General features: G+C 36.8%; 3 protein-coding genes across 7 annotated transcripts in view; 1 reads left to right on the top strand and 2 right to left on the bottom strand.

Moving 5' to 3' along the window:
- Positions 1–2,286: 2,286 nt before the first annotated feature.
- On the bottom strand, positions 2,287–4,488 carry LOC116166538 (2-acylglycerol O-acyltransferase 2-A-like). 3 transcript variants are annotated; one of them, XM_031481514.1, is made up of 4 exons: positions 4,339–4,488; positions 4,132–4,284; positions 3,204–4,081; positions 2,287–2,625 (listed from the first exon to the last, which is right to left on the bottom strand). In XM_031481514.1, exons 3-4 carry the CDS (start codon positions 4,075–4,077, stop codon positions 2,468–2,470), a joined length of 1,032 nt encoding a protein of 343 aa, XP_031337374.1. In that variant the 5' UTR covers positions 4,078–4,081; positions 4,132–4,284; positions 4,339–4,488; the 3' UTR covers positions 2,287–2,467. The 3 variants fall into 3 exon arrangements, with proteins under 3 accessions (XP_031337374.1, XP_031337376.1, XP_031337373.1); XM_031481516.1 differs by having other exon boundaries at positions 3,204–4,093; positions 4,136–4,284; XM_031481513.1 differs by having other exon boundaries at positions 4,136–4,284; positions 4,339–4,487.
- A 5,504-nt stretch (positions 4,489–9,992) lies between these two features.
- On the bottom strand, positions 9,993–11,966 carry LOC116167079 (kynurenine 3-monooxygenase-like). The gene is made up of 7 exons (XM_031482317.1): positions 11,913–11,966; positions 11,787–11,856; positions 11,250–11,440; positions 11,147–11,195; positions 10,997–11,084; positions 10,138–10,948; positions 9,993–10,086 (listed from the first exon to the last, which is right to left on the bottom strand). The coding sequence occupies exons 1-7, from the start codon at positions 11,952–11,954 to the stop codon at positions 10,015–10,017; spliced, it is 1,323 nt and encodes a 440-aa protein (XP_031338177.1). The 5' UTR covers positions 11,955–11,966; the 3' UTR covers positions 9,993–10,014.
- A 3,812-nt stretch (positions 11,967–15,778) lies between these two features.
- LOC116166353 overlaps positions 15,779–22,704 on the top strand; it is a 30,422-nt gene continuing 23,496 nt past the window's right edge. For all 3 annotated transcript variants that reach the window (XM_031481308.1, XM_031481309.1, XM_031481307.1), the window contains exon 1: positions 15,779–15,976. In XM_031481308.1, the coding sequence (XP_031337168.1) occupies positions 15,838–15,976 (139 nt within the window). In that variant the 5' untranslated portion in view covers positions 15,779–15,837. The remainder of the gene's footprint in view (positions 15,977–22,704) is intronic.

Genomic DNA, 22,704 nt, shown 5'->3' with positions numbered 1-22,704 from the left:
ACTAATCCTGATAATCTCGTCGTAAACAGCTTTGCGATAAACAAGGTGTACTTAACTCCAAACACAAATGCTGACAACAGTGACTATTCATATTGTACAAACCTTTAATGAATAATAACAGAGCCTTGACAGAAGGTCTGACGGTGCACTAAACCTGCTCGCTTTTTACTTCAACTTGACTTTCTCCGAAATCGGACCACAAGCGTTGAAGTTCTCACAACTTTCTAACTTTAGTTAACTTTCTTCTGTACAAAAATATTACGAAAATGACAAACTGCGTCTTTAATCCATCAAATAGGGTGGAACGCCCGAAGCGTAAAGAAACGTCATTTCCCACCGTCCCGAACCAGGAAACTTGCAGCCTTCTGCTTGCAGTATTTAACGAAACACTACTTCCGTAACAAAATAAATCTTCTTTCTGTTTTTACAGATTATTACACTATTAATATATGACCAATTAGCTTGGTTTCAAATTCTAACCAATCAGATGATTTTTTAAGTGATTGAAAGCTAAATAGCTTTTTATTAGCGATTAAACGCTAGGTAGCTTTTTATCTGTCATAAAAATGCATGTAGGAATGCATAAAATAAAAGATAAAATTGTTCCAGCTGCCACGATTTACGCTTATATGCGTTCGACCCAGAGACATGGAGAGAGGAGATAGCGCATGAAACTGCGCGAAGTGACAAAACAAGGGGGCTGCCATTTTGACACCCATTGAAGCGCGAAATTTGAACAGGACTATAAAGGTTTACTGACGCAACCCAGAGACATCTAACGCAATCTTCATACACTACACTCTATTCGGCAGCAGCTCCGTAGGAAGAAACTAATATCTCAATCCAAATGAACAAAAGAAAATGCCAGTGACGTTGACGTTACAAAATAAACACTTAAACCTCGAAAAAAGCTCTCCTAAACACGAACACACGCTAAAATAACACCACTATAAACACAACGTGACACAACGGGTGTAAAAATGGCAGCGCCCATGAGGTCGCACCCTTTCTTGGATGCGCACTCGTCGATCAGCGATCTCCTCTCTCCATGTCTCTGGTTCGACCCCCTTTCTTTATAAATTCATAAGGTTTGGTGTAACTTAGCTGGTCAACTGTAATATTTACGAATCCGAATCCGAATCCCAAGCTAACTTAAGCGACATCCACGATTTTATCACACTTTTGATCTCTAGTTTTTCCGTTGCAACAAAACTTTCGTGTAAAAATAAAATTATCCGATTAAAAATCAAGCTCTTATGTATTTACTCCCGATAAATCGCCTTCATAACTAAACTGAAATACTTCTTATATACAGGGTGTCTTGTAATTATTTTAGGTGTTTAGACAGAAATCACATCTGCAAGACGTTGTTTATACAACATTATATTTATATCAATAAGTAACTGGCTGATTAATTCAATCCAATGGCATAAGAAACCGGGCATCAAATTTTCACAAAGCCCTTTGGGAAACCAGTTATTTTACACGAATATTTACGACCACGAATAAGCGAGATTTTCTTGAACGCTAACTAGTGGATAAGCATCTTGCAAGTCAGCTGTTAGCACTATGCTTCGTTAAAGATGAACGTCGCGCGTTTGAGTGAAAAAATAAATACACGTGATTATCACACTACACCGGACACACCCTCATCCCCTGGTGATATTTCGTGATTTTTAACCCCCCTCCTCTCCCCGTGTCACGTGATTAGTGGACGAACCCAGTTTAGATAGTATGATAATTCGAAGAAATCGCGAACGAAACAGATTATAAATCCGTATAATTATTCCCAAGCGATTCAAGATAGGCATGGGCCACTCCCGATTTTTGTGAGGAATTATAAATTGTTTACATTTTAATATGTATAGCTGTGCATCGAATTGCACGCGATCGCATTTTCCGTAAGAGAACGACAATTTTAGCCGATACCATTTGTACAGAGTGGTTCAAATTCATGGGCCAACATTGGAATCTCCATAACGGTAAGAGATTCAGGGCGGTTAAATGGGAACAAAGCCGCCCCTTTTTGTGATTCAAAAAACGTATCTAATTTTTTGAAACATCTTTGAAAATGTCAGAGATATCACCCAAAAACTGCAAATGTGAAATTGAGCTTATACGGTGGACCTCTCGTTGTGGCGATTGTAGCTCTATAATTACAGACACAATTAACATAGGGGTCTCAAATTTTCAGGATTGTCGCTGAGTGGTAATTATATGAAATGAAATTGTAAAAATTTACTAGAGGAGCCCGTTACAATTACCGTAATAATTTGACAACAAATATTGGAGTTCGTTTAATTAAACGATAATGATTTTGGAGGTTTATTTTTAATAGTACAAAAGATGGTATATAGGTTACGATTGTAGACCTCATCGACAGTGTTCAAAACCCAAAAGACTTACTGCATTACTTTAACTAGATGCATATTCTACGACGAATGGAGTGAGGAGTAATTATAATTAATCAACTTATAATTAACTGCAGGTTCTCAGCATCCTTTAAATACATATGCTTGTGTTCTTCAAAAAGATTGGTCAGGCTATCTACGAAGGTTTTATGTAAATCCCATACTTGCTCTGGTGTTGGATCGTCCACCCTTTGAACTTCGATTGGCTCACCAACTATAAAATTCAAAATAAATAAGTCCACTTACATAATCAAGGGCCAGTTTTTCATGTTACCGTTAACTCTGTCTGAGAGTTAGGTTCCATAGTAACAAATTTATTCACATAGGAAGCTATTTCACATGAAAAACCGGCCCTAAATGGTTTATGCAAACTTCTTACTTTTTAGTCGGTATTATGTATTAAACAGAAACGATATCAAAAACTGCACGACAATGCGAAATAGTGATGTGCTCCGTATTGGCTCAAAAATGCTAATAAATGAACAACACATTTTTAAAGTCAGCAATGTGCCATGGATACACTGTGCATTTTTGATCAGAAAATCACTTCTTGGGCTCCGAAATAGTACGTTTATTTGAATGGGCCAAAAGGTCCAAAGCTCATTTGATGACATTCTATTTTAACCACTACCGAACTTGCAAAATGGGTATATGTAGCAGTGATTATGTCAATTAGCTCAATTTAGTAATTTCTTGTACGTTTCTAGACGTTTAGCCATAATATATGGGGATTTGGTGTATACAGTAATAAAATGTTACAATAAATGATTGGCAAAAAAAGTTATTACTTACTTAAAACAGTCAGTGGTTTTCTGTTTGGAACCAAACCGAAAGAATATTGAAGAAACCCTCGCCCGATTGGAATTAATGCAGGCAATCCAACCACCTTCTTCGTCCAGTCCTGTATCTTTCTTAATAAGGATCCTTCTGGATTACTAACTTGATCAAACAATTCGGTTTCACCAAATGAAAATACAGGCACAAGCGGGCTACCTGTCTTCAGAGCTATTTTTACGAAGCCGTTCCTATTCTTTAACACTAAGCGATACTGACCAGGCCGTGAATGATAGGCTTCTGCCGTACCTCCGACAATTATCACAGCAATATTACCGCCATCCGGATTGTTTAGTATCCACTTGATTGATTTTGCACTGGCGCTGCACATTCCCAACGAGTAAATCAGTTCGCGAAAAAATGGCATTATGAAATGAGATTTTAGGGTGATGAGATGTGGTGTGTGGTGAGGGTGTTGGTCGTTAAACTCGGTGGCGTTCGTTGCAAATGCGGAGAAGGCGCCGGTTGCCAGCATTCCATGAGGAAATGAGCAGAACAGGTAGTTTCTTTTCGGGTCTAATTTAACACCAGGTACCGTTTTCACAGTCAAAGGGAAGAAGTCCTTCATGTACTTCCACCACGACAAGTTCCTGACCCAGTTCAATCTTCTTCCGCCTCTATCACAAGTTTCTCGATCGATAAACCACATCCATATTAAGTACAAAACTACGCTCAACCAAAGGCTAGAGTAAACTAGTAAGTACACTGTTAGCAAGAGACTTATCGCAACACCGGACACCAATGTTATAAACCAACCACCGGCTCCTAACGTCTGCAGTCTCCTTTCCAAAGGTATTTTTAAAGGGGCGAATTTTATTCCCATAAATTCCATCGTGCTAAAATTAAAACTGCTTCCTCTCTCAACTAGCTATGTAGGTATACCTACTTACTCAAAATGTCTACCTTAGATGGTTACCGATTAAGGATAATATAAGCGCGAAACGGTCGCTTACTACCTACTCTTAGATTATTCAAGATATCATTCTCAGTAGAGAATTTAATTGCGTAGGTGCCTACATTTTATCTTTAAAAACCTTATCTGTAACAAATAACGAATGTATAATGCGTTCTATGCTAATATGTGCCTATTTACCTGTTTTTGTGAATGCAAGAAGTAGTGGGTTGTCTCTGATACAAACCAGGGGTTACAGAAAAACTCAGGAAGCATTCTCACCTTGTTACGTGGGTTTAGTGGCGTGTTGCACTTTGTACGGTTACTCAAATACTATCTGTTATTATGTCACATCATATCACGTCACTTAAGTGGTAATATAAACTTCAGATTATGACTATTAGACGATAGAAGGTCAACTCAGCTTATGTTTGTAATTTTATATTAAATATATAGGTACTTTACTTACCTATTTTTTTAGGTAAGAAGCGCTTCTGCGATATTTGAATGGGCGATTTTTTGAAACAACGATGAAACATGAAAACTTTAAAACATAATCTCATCGACTCCAAAATGTGATTAGGACCAGCAAAGTGTGTTTTGAGTTTTCCCCAATTATTGGGTACGCTGAAAGCGTTCCACCATACCGTTTTTTTGCGGGTGATGGTATGGTGCCGTGTGAATATATTTGGCCTGATAAAACGATCTATAGTCGAGTAAAATTAGAGTTCAACCTAGAACAAATTCGAGACAAGCAAGCGATGCCCGAAATTAGTAGTACCAATAATGCTCTTTAACATACTAAAAGTCCCCATATCTCGGAGGTGCGGAACATCCTGACAATTGAGCCGCCATCTTGGATTTTCATGTTTTTTGCTAATAACTTTGTTATTATTATTTTTTTCGGAAAAAGTCAAGAAAGGGAATTTGTGAAGCTTTATAATACAAATCCAATGCGTCTTTATTTCTCGAAATCGAAACTAATTAAAAAAACTAAACATGATTAACGTATATTTATTTGCAATGGACAATTTAGGATAAAGGTTCAGCATCATCACTTTCTGGGTCTAAGCTGTTGCCGCAACAATTGCCAGTACAATTCCTGCTCCAAGACATTGTTTTGATTCGTAACCAGCCAAAATCTTTAGGGTTCAATTCCTCACCCATCCAATTCTGGACCTGTAGTGTATACCCGTCTCAAATGTAATCTAGCAGCATGCGATGTAATGTAAGAGGCAATTTAAACTTGACACATCATCCGATTCAAATTTATATAAAACCACGAGATCTGCAGCTTTTTAATCAGTTCGACTGAAGTTCTGCTTGTCGCTTTCTTGGACGACTTTATTGACGATGATTGTAAAAGTAACATTCGGTAGTTATTTGAAAATATTGCGGTAAACTAAAATTTGGACTGAAAATTGTTGAATCGATAAAAAATAATTAATCTTTGGTCTATAAAGTTCCAATGAATTTCGCCTATCGGATAAATCGAATTATTCGCGAAATTATTCGATGTATAGTGCGATTATTGATACAATAAAAAAATCATAACTCCCTTAGTTTCCAATCGATTTCGAGAAATAAAGAAGCATTAGATTCGTATTTTAAAGCTTCACAAATTCCCTTTCCTAACTTTTTCCGAAAAAAATAATAATAACAAAGTTATTAGCAAAAAACATGAAAATCCAAGATGGCGGCTCAATTTCGAGTAGTCAAAGAGAGCGCAAGCGATGGCGCGAGCAGTCGTGTAACATGAGCTCCAGGTAGATGTAATGTAATCAAAGGGGGCGTCCGGTGTTTTCAAGTTTCCAAATACGGCACTGTTGTGACGGTGGACTTTGGGCATGTTAAGTTGGTAAAATTTCTGGCGAGGATTGCCTAAGATGTGAGGTAACTGTTCGTCCTTTGACTGTGCTTCGCTGATGGTTCAGGAACGCAAAGAAGTGAGCATGGAAATTGTCTCCACGCGAGAGAGAGTATCTGCCACAAGGTTTTGTTCTCCAGGCGTGAATTCAAAGCGGGTATCGAATTGAGCGATAAACTCGAGCTGCCTGAACTCGGATTCACATTATCAGTCACGTCACGGTCCGCTAACGGTACGGTCAACTATTGTAGCATGTATTTCTTATGAACATGTTTTAACCGTAACCTGACCAATACTGTGAATATGCAATACACGCTATAATCATTGACCGTACCATGACCGGACCGTGATTTGCCCGTGACGTGATCGGTAATGCGAATTGACCTTAATTTGACGAACCCTAATCGGAGCGTTGCGTCAGGGCAAAGGTAAGGGATCGATGGTCAGTATAGGTGGTAAAAGGTCGACTCTCTAAGATTTGTTGGAATTATTTTATGGCAGCGAAAACGACTAAGAATTCGCGGTCTTAGGTGGAGTACTGATATTCGTGTACGGTCTCGGAGAGCTTCCTGGAACAAATCCAAGTAGCAACCATAAACCATAGAGCTGTTGCTGGTCGAATATACTACACCGACAGCAGTGTTAGGTGTAAGGCGATCTTTTGTTCAAGGGGGAAAAAAGATGAAGTTGCGGCATTGGACATTTTCTATACTTGCATCGTTTGAAATCCGCCTCAGGTGTCCAATCAAACTTGACCGTCTTTGTTGAGCAACCCTTATGACGTTCTGAAAGGAGGGGGCGTGTGACACACAGTGGCGATAATTTATCACGTCGAGGAATAGGCTACGTTGCGAGGAGTCAGCAGGCTTAGGGAATCCCTGATGGCCTGCATTTTAGGTTGCGGAGGGCGAAAACCTTCCTTTCAAGCATTGTAACCAGCGAAGGTGACTTCAGAAAATCCAACTTAGCACTTGCTCCAATTGGATAGAAGCATGGTTGTTTGAAGTAGCGTAAGAACCTCATTGAGATGTTGTAGAAGCTTCTCATGATCGGAGGAAAAGATTTTGCTAATCAGGGACGAAATCCAGCTTCCTAATCAGGTTGTTTAGAGTCCGCTGTAGAAATTGAGCGGCGTTGTGAAGGCCTATGGGCATTCCAACGAATTTGAAAAGGTAAAAATGCGTAGTAACGGCCGTTTTACAGAAGCGACTGGAATCTGGAAGAAGGATCGTTGCAAATCGATAACCGAAAATACCGAATTACTGGCTTTTTGAAGCAAGTCTTCAATAATTGGCAGCGAGTAGTGGTCTGGGCGAGTGATAAAGTTCAAATGTCGATCATCTCCAGTGGCGCGCCATATTCAATCAGCCTTGGGCACTATGTGCAGAGGACTGGCCCACTGGTACGATGTTGTTTGAATGATGCCTTGTTCCAATAAGAGGTCGAATTCTTGCTTTGCCGCACTGAGAGGCGTTCTCCTGCAAGTCGGCCAGGACGAGCAGAAATTGGAGGTTGGCGGCGAGCAGGTGACAATTTGATGTTGGATTGGTAAATCGGGAGTCCTTACCATTTCTCCAGACGAGATAGTAGAGTAGGAAAACTGAACAAGTTAAAAAGTAATCGTAAACGATTTAAAGGTGCCATTCACATGCGGATATGTACGGCGGATCTGTACGCGGGACAGATCCATATCAATTCGTATGTGTGTATCCGCGTGTTCGGCGTACATATCTCGCTCGCCATCCGTCGATCAGCACGACGAGCACGGACAGCGAGCCCGACAAATACGCACGTGTGTAGTCGTTTTACGGATTTGTTTCCCGGACATAGAATCACAAAATAGGAATTTCTTGAAAATATGTTTGGAAATTTAAGAAATCAAAATGGAAATGCGATTAATCCTACTCCAATTAAACAGTCATTAAAAAAATATTTTGTTTAAATTACTTTTGAATATAAGGCAGGCGCAAATTGTGCTAAAGATTTGAATGATCTTTTGGGTTTTACAAACAAAATTGTGAAATTTGAAGACTACGGACTATTAACATTCCAGAACAAAATGCGCATTTTTGGGGAACAATTTTAATACTGGTAGAGGTTGTAGTGCTTACCTACTCCGTCAACCAAGTACACCTAACTACTAATGAAATAATTTTATGCCATTTCCGAGCATATTCTGCCAAAAAATTGTGCAAATCATGAGGCGTTTCCAAATCTCTAAGTAAAGTCATATGAAGAGTACTTTTTCAATTCAAGAACCACTGTTTTGACCACAGTCTCTTCTGTTTCCTATCTTCAAATAAAACTATATATCCTGCAATTATTGTCAGTTTCTTCTTATGATCCATAGCAATTACCACAGCACTCATAACCACACAACCCAGGGGCTAGCACTACAGAACTGAAATAGTGAGAGAACGCCGCCTGCTCGTCTATTGAGATTTGTCCGTGATCTGTGTACAGACATATCCGCCCTCGTATCCGCCTGTATGTCTCAAGGCGGATCTGTACGGCGGACAGATCCGCCTTGTACATATCCGCATGTGAATGGGGCCCTTTACATAAAGCGCATTTCCACTTGCATTCATTTCCCATTTATAAGATGCAACTTCTGATAAAATCGTAAAAATCCGGCCACAAATATGAAAGATAGCGTTGCACATGGGCAATCCATTGTTGACGTGCTACTTCAATTTCAGTTTATGAGAGGAATTTCATTTCAATGCTTTTCTAAATAAGAAAGTTGGAACTGCGCATGCGCAAACCTAAATTTTGAAACTAATGTTAGATTTTCCTTTGTTACAAGCGCCTATGTATCAAATTTCACTTAAATGCTTCCATAGATAAAAAAGTTGGCACTGCGCATGCGCAAAATAAAATTTTGAAACTGGCGCTAGATTTTCCTTTTCCCAAGTGCCTATGTATCAAATTTCGTTTAAATTATTCCATAAATAAAAAAGTTGGCACTGCGCATGCGCAAAACCAAATTTTGAAATTGGCGTTTGATTTTCCTTTATTGATTTTCCTTTATTCCAAGTGCCTATGTATCAAATTTCGTTTAAATTCTTCCATAAATAAAAAAGTTGGCACTGCGCATGCGCACAACCAAATTTTGAAACTGGCGTTTGATTTTCCTTTATTCCAAGTGCCTATGTATCAAATTTCGTTTAAATTCTTGGCACTGCGCATGCGCACAACCAAATTTTGAAATTGGCGTTTGATTTTCCTTTATCCCAAGTGCCTATGTATCAAATTTCGTTTAAATTCTTCCATAAATAAAAAAGTTGGCACTGCGCATGCGCAAAACCAAATTTTGAAATTGGCGTTTGATTTTCCTTTATCCCAAGTGCCTATGTATCAAATTTCGTTTAAATTCTTCCATAAATAAAAAAGTTGGCACTGCGCATGCGCAAAACCAAATTTTGAAATTGGCGTTTGATTTTCCTTTATCCCAAGTGCTTATGTATCAAATTTCGTTTAAATTCTTCCATAAATAAAAAAGTTGGCACTGCGCATGCGCAAAACCAAATTTTGAAATTGGCGTTTGATTTTCCTTTATTCCAAGTCCCTATGTATCAAATTTCATTCAAATACTTTTATAAGTAAAAAAAGTTTGCAATTCGGTTTATAAATGGTCGAGATGCGAAATGCGCAAAGGGCACTGTGAATGCTGATCGATTAGGTTCAACTTTTGGAATTGTGTTTTATATGGCTAAAGCTATTCGCATATTGAATTTCATGCAATTCGGTTCATAACTAATGGAGATGTCAAAAGGGCCTACTTTATTTTTTGGGCTACATTGCCAATTCACGAACTCCGATCTACAAATTTGATAAAGAATCCACCTGCAAAATTTCATCGCAATCGGTCCATTCGTTTATGAGTTATCGTGCTAACGGACGGACGGACGGACGGACGGACACAACAAAATTATAAACTCGCTAGGAGCTCGTTAATAATCATAAATACGAAGCTCCGGTGCAATCATTTATTGCTACGTAAAAAGCCCTTACAGGCGTACATAAATTGCAGCAACCAGTGCCACCACAGTTGATATAATTACAAAAGCGCAGAGTATAAACTAAAAAAATTAAATTGCAAAAAATTACAATTTCTAACCAACAACACTTACCTTATCTTGCCAACTTCTGTTCGAAATACAATTTTTGTAACCCATCTCAGTGAAAGTAATTGAATTATACAGTGGTATCCAATATTCTGGAAATAAATTGAATAAAATATTATCCACGAACTTTCGTATGCGGAAAGATGGTCGGATTACTAAGTCTCGCATTTCCACGTAATTATAGAGAGCGAGTTCACAAATGGCGTGCGCGTCATTTCGTCTTCTCTCTGTATAAGCCTCTAATGCCATCGAAATGTTATCATTGCAGTATTCAAGAACGGAGTTGAAAATTGCGCAATCTTCAAAACCGGCGTTCATTCCTTGTCCATAAAAAGGCAACATTGCATGGGCGGCGTCTCCTAACAGCAGTGACTTCGCATCGGTGTGAAATTTGCTACATTTCACATACATCAAAGCTGAGGGCTTGATTTTGAAAAAATGTTCGACGAGCTGTTCTTCGCCGATTAATGGTACAATATCGGGAAATAGCTTGTTAAAGAAACTCATTAATTGGTCGCGATGATCTAATTGTTCAAATTGTTTAAATGGCATAAAAAGAGTAACAGTCCAAGAATGATCGCTATTGGGCAAAGCTATCATCATAAAGTCGGATCTCGGCCAAATATGCAAATAGTTAGGAGCTAATAAATGTCCATACTCGGGCGTGATAGTCAGTTCGACATATCCATGGTTTATGTACGTTTGATTATAGTCAAACATGGGCTTTTGCATCATATATCTTCTCATGGTACTATAAGCTCCGTCTGCGCCAATTATTAAATCAGCTCGAACGTCGATGGTGACATTGGTTTTCGTTCTTTAAATAAACCAGTTTAATACTTGATCTCCGAAAAAAAAGTCTTACTGTAAAAACTTAAGCTGTCCACTTTCGATTTTGGCATCCACAAGTTTGTGATCAAATTTTATTTGAAGGTTATTATATTCACCCATTGCTAGTCAAACATGGCATTATGGAACACAAACTAAATTTTTATAAACAAATCAGCATACATACCGTCAAGTAACCGTCTATTCAAATAATTCCGCGAGACCGAGTAGATACACTGAAATGTGTAAGACTGTAATCAGCTTCAGAAATTGCCCTCATAGTAACCTACTTCTTTGTTTTTGGGGTCATAAAAAATAGGCACATGTTTCCCGTTTGGTTGGTGTAGGTATCGTCCTCTCATCGGTACGCTAACCTTAAGTATATCTTCCTCCAAGCCCAATTCGCGTAGGGCTTTACGAGCTCGATTGGAAACTGCCAAATTGATTGACCTTCCTCTCGTATACCCACACTCTCGTGGATCTGAAACGTTGGTAAAAGGATCAAGAGGGTGCACATTGTTGGACTACGACGGCCGGTTATAGCACAACGACTGAATAAACAGAAAATTTCAAATATTATCCAATCATACTTTTCGAATCTTTCACTGTAATGAACTAGCTCACATAAGTAGTGGTTATGCATTCACAAAAGTTATGTTTTATGTTGTTGGTGTATTGAAGTAGGTGATGGTGATGCCAACATTGCTCGTAGCTCTTCTGATTTGATTTCTTTAGGTTGTGAAACAGAGGAATTTGGCAATTACCTATCCACATTGTCATCGATAACATTATATAAACAAAATTTAAATAATAAGTAGAGAACAAACCAGATCGACATTCGTACAGTGTAACGTTGTATCCACGTTTAGACATATACAAGGCACATACTGGTCCCACCTATAAAGTAGAGATTATCAATGTAATTAGTGGTATAATTTTTTAAAGAAACTCACAAGCCCTCCACCTACAATAACGATTTTGCGATCTGTAGTCATGATGTTGTTTTCGCGAATACCAACAACTGAATATCATTTTCATTTTACGAGATATAAGGGTGTAATTGATATGATTTCCTATGGGTTCCGTAAAGAGCTCGAATAGACCGTACGATATACGCATATATAGTAATTCTGCGGTTAGATTTATTTACTTACCTATCTCATTCACTGGCTACTTAATTAAACCTTTGAATATATAAATAAAGTGAAAGAGATTTATTTTACTTCATCAATACGAATATATTAGATAAAAATTACTTCTTTATATTTCGACAATTTTATTGCATGTCTCCCTTGTTCGTTAGTTACTAAAGTGAATGTTTCCATTACAGAAGCGCTGATCATACATCATATCAGATACGTATCTGACATGAATGACCCGCGTGAAGTTAGCCCCCCCCCCCCCAAATTAAAATAATGAAATATAATGAAATATCAAATTCTACCTTCGTTGCACATTTAGGCACACTTCGATTTTTCGTTTGCACATTTCTGACGATTGCAACAAATATTTTTTATGATGGTTAACACAATTTCAATTTAATAAATATTATATTATTATCTTTAAATATTATAAATGTATTTTTTATTGTTATATTTATATTGATATTACTGTTTGTTATATATTATATTCTTTGTGTTTTGACAAATGTAAGATCTCATGCGCAATAACATGAAATAAATATAAAAATAAAATATGAAAAATATAATACGGGCACTTTTTTTTAAATCTAAATCTGTTATCAGAATTTCAACACGCTAGAAGTAGAAGCTACAAGCTACTACTTTCTTGTTCTTTATGGGCGCCGCATTGGATTTTTACGGAATGAGATAGAGGTCAAAAAAAGGAATTCATTTGAATGTATCGCCATAATAGTCATGTTGATTCAGCAAGATCTAGTTACCCGTGGATGTTTTGTTGAGAGAATTGAGAAATTTTTCTTGTAAATAAAATGTGACGCGTTATTATTTTTCTCTTTTTTGTCCTCTCTCTCATTCCGTAAAATCCAGCATGGCGCCCACAAGAAATAAGAAAGATAGCTTCTACATCTAGCGTGCTATGGAGATTCAGATTCTCAAAAAACGTGCTGATAGAAGATGATAACAAAATTGGTCCATTTCCGACCGTTTAAGCCTAGGTTTAAGCTATGAAAAATGAAAACAAAATTTGACATTTTCAGATTTTCGGTGATATCTCAGTTATTTTCAAATTTTTCAAAAGCATTTTTTTTGTCACAAACAGGGGCCACTTTGTCCCCATTCAACCTACACTGTATCTCTCGTCGTTACGGAGATCCTAATGGTGCGTCACGAATTTGAATCACCCCGTACTCTACATTTTTTTATTATTGAAAAATGTTCCTGCACCAACGACATCAAAATGTTAAAAATTTAATAGCAAGCTTTTTTTGTTGAAAATCTACTAAGTGTTTTTTTTTTTTTTTAATTTAAATTAACGTGCCTCTGCTACTAATGGCCATTGGCATGGGTACAAATACACAAAACTTACATTATGTAGAAAAACAAGGGTAAACGACAACAATAAGTACTATAGTATCAGTGATGTTAAATAGAATTGTAGACGCTTAATGTCTTTAAGATTTATAGGCCAGTTGACACAATTGTGGTGCGTCTTAAGCGTCCACTTTAGATCACCTTTTCAGATTGGATCGGAATCCTTTTGTTCGCAAATTGTGGACAGTCCACAAATGTAGCACAATTTAATGTATAGTAGAATATGAGCTGGATTTAAAACTCGAGGTTCTGATGTCCGAATGCTAGCCCGAATTCAAGAAGATTAACCAATTTTTTAATTAAACCTGACAATCTGACATTTTTATAAATACCTAGTTAGTTAATTGAAAGGTATGGCCTTTCAATACCAAATTACCATAAAAAAGGCGGGCAATTGCTGGCAAATGTATTCGGCTCATACACACAATTTTGAGTAGTTTATACGATGTAATTTTGAATTTCTTTATTATGATAACTAGTGAAATATAGAAACTATGAGTTCTAACGTAGATACAATAAATACTTAGCTAAAACAATGGTGTATTTGAAATAATTGGTTTAAACTTTTACGTGAATTCAGCTGTTATTGACGAGTATTGCTTCTTTCGCGTAGTAGGGGTTGGTTTGGGATTTGTAGCTCCATTGGCACTGCTGGCGCTCCGGTTTTTTTCCGTTTTTCCAGCGTCTTGAACGACCAATCAATCGATTCATTTTTGTCGATTTTAATCGAAAGCGATTTCGGTTCGTAGAGGTCCTTCTTGGACCAGAAAGTGAGTCGAGGGGGGGGGGGGCAGATCTACAGAATCGAACACCTTCAGTAGGTAACTAAAATGATTTTGACAAGTAAATCAAAAAGATTCCTTGAATTGAGGTCCACTCAAACCGACGCGGAAATCCTGGAACGAGAGGAAGGGATATATTTCTACAGCGGTATATACGTGCGAGCTACTAGTTCATAAGCGCCTTAAGTGCCCCCTCACACTCTGCCTTTTACTGCTGACCATAGAAAACCTAACCCAGGTTTTCTATGCTGCTGACGGGGCATTGACGTATTTTCTAAGAAATTGATTTTATCTTTCATATTTCATAGTATTCTAATTAACGGTCTCAACAAAAAGAACTGTTCTTTACCAAGTATATCGCCCTTCTTTCTTAACCCTTATTAAAATAGAAAAGAATTAATTTCTACTCACCATAGTTCTTCTTCTCGGTCCCTTATCGTGATCGGTTATGACCCCACATTCCCACCCACTGCTAAACTTATGTATTTTGCTTCGCATGGGCTAGATAGAGATGAAAATATATAGCATAATTTGTGTACCAGTTTTGCAGTGAGCGGCTACCTGCTGAAGGAACGGTTCGAAATCAAATGAAGTTGAATGGAAAATTGTATCAGGAAACGATGTAGGTATACGGTACGTTTCTGAAAGGATACATTTTACGTTGGAGAAAGGATTTGAATAGAGGGCAGATGTTCTCGAAAACTGTGAATGTATGGGAAGAAAAGCATAGCATGTTATTCCAAAGCCAAACACTGGTATATATGCATGTAAAATACCATGTGAATAAATTGAAAAACAATGCGTAAAAAATTTTACATCTGAAAAAGTATTGCTTGGTGGATTGGAAATTGTATACGTCTGTGGACCGACTCAAGCGATGCCTTTGTGCAGATCTAAGTATTCGATTAATTTGTTTTAAAGTCGAGTATTCGACGAGTTGCAAAAAGTATTTTTCATGAACAAAAAATGCGATATTTGTTGTAGAAGCTTTGGTAGTATAGGAAACTATATGAAGGAATTCTTATCAAATTTGTCTCTCCTTCTTGGCCTAAACCGGCAGAATTATTTATGTCCTTGATAAACCGACGTATTTATATCTTTATTGGGAGAAATTGGCATACCTGATCTACAAGTCATATAAGTCAAAGGAAAAATGTTCGGTGATTTTACAGTGGCTTGTCCCAAGACAATTTGTTGAAAACGATAGCGTGTCTTACAATGTTATCGTTTCCGTCTCATATAGTGCACTATTTTTTTTACTGTCACTATAATATAATGTACTAATGCTTACAGCTATAATTAGACTTGTTTGCAGTTCATATTTCACATTATTTTGAAAGAAATCTGTTCAATTCATTAGTCTAAAATATGCACACTGGAACGTTTCGCCAACTAATAGTCATGCGATCCAAAAAATCTTTTTGATACTGATTCTAAATCCGTGACGATTATAAAACGGTAAACAATGGGGAAAAAGCAAATCTACTTATAGCTATGTGGGATCAATCCAAGCTCAGTCCGCAAAGTTAATACAGTAGTGGGGTAGCGTCGCGACGGTCGTCTCTTACTCAGTGGACGGCAGCATGTGGTGGTGGCTGCTGCTTGTGGCATTGGTAACAGCTAAACGCGCACCGACCCATCAGGAACCTGTCATCGAAGAGGTCAATGCCAAGCAGCTGGAACGTTTACTAGACGAAAAGGATTATGTGGCTGTGTTCTGGTGTAAGTAGAAGTGACGGTGTGAACAATTCTATTATGATCATGTGCAAATTAACTAACAAGAAAAACACAACATTAAAGTTGGTAACAGTTAGTGAGTGTAGAATATCAGTCCGGGAGAGATTCCCATGTCCCAATTTGGCGCGCCCGACTATTCTACGGTTGCTCGCCGATCTGTACGTTACAGTGCCACGAGGATTTTTATATTCCATGAAACACGTGTCCTCCCGCACTCTAAATACTTTTAATAGATTACGTTTTATTCATAGGTTACAAACTAAAAAATGTTCATTGCGGCATTGGTCATTAACCCCAAAATTAATTTAAGACGGTCTCCGGACCGGACTATTTAACATTAACAATACAAATTCCTGAGACAACAATTTTTATTTAACTTTAATTTGGCAGATGCAACTGAGACTACCCAACTATTATTATATGTCAGTAATTTTGCAACGACTCACTACTAATGAAGTTACTACAAAATTAAAACATATGATGCGGTCAAAAATAGCTCAATAAGCATTATGTCTACTGGTCCAAAAACTTACCTAACTAAAGTAGTCGGGGATTCGTAAACGTTTAACGGGCGGATTAAAACAAATGATATTAAGTACCTACTGTTCTTTGCAAGCATCTACCTATCGTGATACTTACATCAATTTGATGAAATTTAGATTACGCATATTTCCCAAGCCTTAAAGCACATTAACAAAATTCTCCTTCCGAGTGTTTTTGACGTTGAAAGTAATAGGAAATAGCACAAATTTCAAAATTTCGAGTCAAAAGAATAACAAACCGTGTGATTTTCAGCCCTAAGTAGTAGCAAAAGCTAAATGTTTAGGAGAATCCCTACTTTTGCTTACACAACGTGTTATGTATTTTGAAGAATTGTATCACATTAAAATTGAATTATTTATAAACGGAAATTAAATCCACGACTTCTTCCAATCTACTGAAGTTGTATTTTTGGCTGGAAATAACATAATTTATAACAATTTTTATGGAATGAAAAACATTTTGAAATTTCCAAGAAACACTCATGCAACTTACCTATATAGGCTATGGGACGATCATTAGTGACTAACAAGCTAATGAAGAATTTCTGAACTCGTTACAATTTTTATCGTATGTATTGGATAGCGTTCATCCGTCATTTTCTCAATATACCATTTTAACCATTTTACACATAAACATTTAAAGGTCTCCTCCATCAATACCTACGCTATGTAGTGCAAGAAAAATCAAGCATTCTCCAAAATATTGTTTTTTCCTTTGTAGATACTTGCCTCCAACATTTTCGAAATATTCACAATTCAGATTTCACATCGCCAGTACAGTAGGTGGTCTCGTCTAGACGATTCTTTCGTCCTTTATGAATAATACCCTCTTCCAACACTTCGTTTTCAAGATATTCGCTTTGATTTCAGCAATAGGCGCGTCTCTGACCTTTCATCACGATACCCTGAAGACTAGATCCAGTGGCTCCCCCTTCCCCTTCTCCTCAATTTTGATTTAGGGCAAGAAAGAATGGCGGTAGTTGCTACCCCACCTCCCACCCCATCGCCTACTGGTCTCCATGAAAGACAGTTACACTTTGTAGAAACCAATTCCTTTCGGCGAGACCTTTCATTAAAATACCATGAATGGTGTTTACCCTCCTAAAAACTAAAAAGTGTACTCTTTAATAATATGTGTAATGAAAACTAGATTTGCCACTAAACAATAGGCCTCCCCTGATCACGCAGAAGTACGCCAACAGCTAACCTCAGTTGCAGTCTTCTCTGCAATGTTTGCCTGGAAGCAACTAACGGACGATCAGAAATGGGTTGCTGTCGAGTCGCCTTTGGAAGTTCAAGTTAAGTACGATTTCTCATGTAAACAAAAATTCCAAAGGTGACTCGACAGCAACTCATTTTTGATCGCATAGTATAAGTATGGGGTACTTTCGATAAGTAAGATGTTGATGATGATCATTGATTAACAACATTATCTAAAATAGCATACGTAATAAACTCAACGAACAGGAATATGAAGGAATACCTATAACTGGTTGCATAAAGGTGAAGCCTCCTTTCTTTAAATAAAATTTTAAGTTTCTAAGTGTACTTTAAAATTCTGTAACAAAATAATTAACTGATCAACGGCTAGCTGTGGTAACCTAATTTTTTTTTACGGTGACGTACTTACTGAAAAATGTGTCCTTTTCTAATTTCGTTGAAACGTGACTTCAAGACTTAGTCCTAACTTGCTAGCAAAAATGAAACACAAAATTACCGAAAAGTTATGGATATATTAACGAAAAATTCAAAAAACAAAATGGTTGTAATTTACATTTCCCTTTACAGAATTTCTTATTTTTAGTTTTTGTTATGAATAAATAGATCAAGTTCGTGGTCACGGTCTTTATGAATTACCTTAACTTATTTTCGAATTTAATAACAATATACGGCACAATTGTTATATACATACAGTTCGTCTAACAAATAATCATAATGGACCCACTAAATTGGAGATTCAGATGTTCCTTATAATTTTCTTTGACCAAGTTCAAATTATAACAATTTTTCTTCAAACCTTAATTCGACATAAGTAAACAAACCTCTCAGTATCTCGTAAACATAATGTGTTTGTAGATAACGCTGTTGGTGCAAAAATAAGCTCGGAACTGCTTCCTTATAACGACAATGATGCGAACAATTAACTGATGGATCGATCGGAACTTTTCCCGTCGAGAAACGTCAATCGGTGAAATTTCCGGTGTAATTCTGTGTTTAGATTGTAAGCAAACAGCATTTTTTTTAACATGTTAACATGTTATTTACTTTTTTTATTATTCACACCATAGGAGAAATTGTTTTCACTGAATGATTTTTACACGTTAAATTTTTTATAAATATCCATTCAACTGCAAAGGGCTATAACCTTTTTATGGTTACGAATTCCACAAAAAAAACTTCAATTCCCTTTTGTTCAATAACAACGCCATGAAACTGAATGCGGAATTCTTTTTATTAGTTCATTGTCAGTGTCACGGAAAAATATCCTGGTGCGGTTAATTAATTTGTCCTTGGTGGAATCACGGTTGTTTTAGTTTATGTTACTGAGACGTGCGTAACTCGCAATAACCTTTATTTCGTCCGAGTGCACAATAATTCTTTATTGTAGTGTGATAAATGACACATTCCCTTAACTCGCCTGTAGGTATTATTGGGAAGTTAATGCTCCCGCGACCAAGAGAGCGAATTCTTCAAAAACTTTCCCGGATTCGTTCTCCTCAAAGCAAATCTCTTTAGTCACACTGAATATAACATTAGGTTTATATTCAAAGGTCACACGAAGATATTTATTTTAAAGCAGATGTTAAGTTGACACTTTAATAGGTTTAAACGAGTAGACTAAGTCGCTCTGTAACCGTGAGATAAAGTGACCACTTTAGCCGTAAGGGTAGATAAAGTGAAACAGATGATTGTGCATTCTTCTCACTCTTATTTCAAATGGGACACGGAGCACGATATAAAATGCCATTCCGACCATATGACAATGCTGTTTCTATGAAAACGACCACGACGGCAGAACCAATGATGCTACATAAATATAATATAGGATTGCCTGATCTCTATACTAGTAATGTATCCCGCCTTAACTCATATGCCGACCCTAATTGCCAATTGCCACAGGGTTCAAATCCTGGCCCTCTTATGTTTTTAATATTTATAAACGACATCTCGAATTGTTTTTCATGTAATAATCTTATTTTTACCGACGATCTTAAAATTTTCGCAAAAATATCTTCTATCGATGATTGTTTATACTTACAGGCGAATATAAATAACTTAAATGCGTGGTGCTCATTAAACAAACTTAAACTGAATATAAGTAAATGTAGGGTGTTGTCATTTACAAGGAAGCGAAAACCGATACTATATGAGTATCACATAGATAGAGTTGGCCTTAGCCGTGTCAACTCTGTTAAAGATCTTGGCGTCACATTTGATTTTCGTCTCAGCTTTAAGGAGCACATACACTCGATTTGCACCTCAGCTATGAAAACCCTGGGATTTATCATAAGAAATACGAAACAATTTAAAAATATCAATTTACTCTTTCGTTTGTATTACTCCTTGGTGCGCTCTAAGTTCGAGTATTGCGACCTCGTATGGTATCCACTATACAACGTATATAAACATGACATTGAAAACATTCAGCGAAGATTTTTAAAATACATTGTTTTCAAAATCGATAGCGAATACCCGCAACGTGGTTTTCCTCAGGACACGCTGTTGGCACGTTTTGACGTTCACTCAATGGAACAAAGACGAGTAGCTAATAGCATTAAGTTTTTATACAAACTTGTAAACAATACTTTAGATTGTCCTTATTTACTTGAAAAACTGTCATTTACTATACCAATGTATTCTACCAGGCATTTAGACACCTTCACTTATCCTACTCCAAAATCCAATCTTCTTCGTAGAACTCCATCTTTAATAATGGCATGTAATTATAATATGTATTGTCAGAACTGTGACATTAATTATAATTCTTTATCGAATGTTTTAAGTTCTATTTTTAATTAACAGAGTTTTGTAATTATTATTTTGCCTTCATTCATAGAATTGCTTTCTTTGCAACATTAAGTGTACCATTATATACACATACCCTTTTCTGTTATTGTTTGTTTACTTTTCTTACTAATTTGTAACAATTATATTCCATTTATCTTTTTTTTTATTTTACTTTTTTTATAATAATTTAATAATAATGTATGTATACGCCTTCTATATTTACTTTTATAATTGTTCATTTATGGATTACTAAGTCTGTTGAACAATAAACATTACTAAATGGGACGTCACCAACGGACCTGCCTGTCGGAGTTGAATGTTATACTTTGCTTAGTTGTAAACGTCTTTGCATTAGTTGCTATGTTGCAAGAAAAATGCCTGGACCCCGCCGATGTGCAGTATTGAACTGTAATAACAATTGTAGGTAGTATTCACATTTTACACTCAACTGGCGTTTATTTTAGTCAGTATGGTAAAAATGTCGACACATCGCTATTGTAGCTGCTATTTCCATGGATGATGAAGAGCAAGAAAATAAAAAACGCAGGAAGAAATGGGTTTACGACATTTTGAATAAACGTATGAAAGTTAACATAATATGGGTCCACCAGTGACGTCACTACAGCTACACACGGCGAAAAAATTCCGTGATCGAGAAATGCTATATCACATTTATCATCTTTGAGCAAAACCTAAGCTTGCTATTTTTGACGTCCAAATTAAATTCAGAATTGCCAGAAGCTTTATAATCAGTAATATGGCTTCTGCTATAAAATAAAGTGTTATATTATAGACGACGATAAAGGAAAACTAACTACCTATCTCATGAGTCATGACAGGTAATTCACTCAATGGTTAAAATATCCTTTTTTATCGGCTTCTATAATAAATAACTATCATTACACGTTCAGAAATTCCGTGCTTGCCGAATTTGTACATGGATCCGTTGTCTGGGACATGTGTACAAGTAGAGCGACCGCATCCAATAACAATATAAAAAGGAGGTTTTAGTCTCTGCAAATAACATACCTAGAAGGGAGCACTAACCGCGTTCAGGGTAATTCTCGAAAAGGCCCATGGGTAATGAAATTTTCGAGCACCCTTTATTTTACATTGACTGAGTACGTCATTCCATTCAAACTCATCAGCTTACAGAAAAATAAAGAAAATGAATTGTACTTCCGCTAGTTGAGTCTATAATGTTCTCGGATTACTTCTCCTCAAAGCAAATTTCTCAAACTCTTTAGGCACACGAAAATGTAATACAAAATCTATTTAGGTACCTACTTGAACTACACCGTGCTAGTACCGACCCGAATTAAGATGTTTAGTCTATGTACAGTGTACCGTTAATGCTTCCTTTTTCTAATTTTACCTCGAAGGTTACTATAGCACGTTTGCACCTCCAAATGCAGTATGGGGTGTTAGGGACTATGCCCCTCTTACTAATTTGCGTCATTCTTGATAACACTATCCTTATGTTCCTCACCCCAATGATGCCAAACGAATAATTGAATCTGAGTAATTATTATTATTATTATTATTATTATTATTATTATGGTCGGTGTTTCTTGTGAGAACTCAGGTCTAGCCTGGTTAACTAATCGCACGGATAAAAATCAAGTAACGATTAGTGTCTGTGTCTGTGTCTGTGTCTGGTGAAGTTATGTAGGGTCCTTAAAAAAAATCAAAATAAAATTAAAAAAAAAAAAAAAAGAAAAATCACACGTACATTGGACATCTAGGGATACTATGTAATTCGTACTTACCAACATACCTATTGATGGGCACAATAGCCAACGCTATCAGGAAAGAGGAAAACAAAACAAAACAAAAAAAAATCATTATAATAATTCCTGTAATTTTATTAAAATGGAGTTTATTGTGTAAGTGTTTCTTTGGCTTTGCGTTTGGGTTGAATACGAGTGGGTTGTGATAACGTGGTGTGTTTCTGTGAAGAAGGAGTTTTTTGTTTTTTAATTGTATTTATGGTGTTTCTTTGTTCCTGAGGTCGTATTTGTGAGGTTGCTTGGGTTTTTGGTGGAGATATTGCAGTATTTTGTAAGCCTGTGGTGCTGTTAAGGTTTTTGCGCTTCGGTTGTATACGAGTGGGTTGTTTCTGAGAAGAAGGAGTATTGTGTTTTTTAACTGTGCTAGGGCGTG

Source organism: Photinus pyralis, unplaced genomic scaffold (genome assembly GCF_008802855.1).
Source record: "Photinus pyralis isolate 1611_PpyrPB1 unplaced genomic scaffold, Ppyr1.3 Ppyr1.4_LG3b, whole genome shotgun sequence".
NCBI classification, from domain to species: domain Eukaryota; kingdom Metazoa; phylum Arthropoda; class Insecta; order Coleoptera; family Lampyridae; genus Photinus; species Photinus pyralis.
This window is presented reverse-complemented; position numbering and strand designations above follow the sequence as displayed.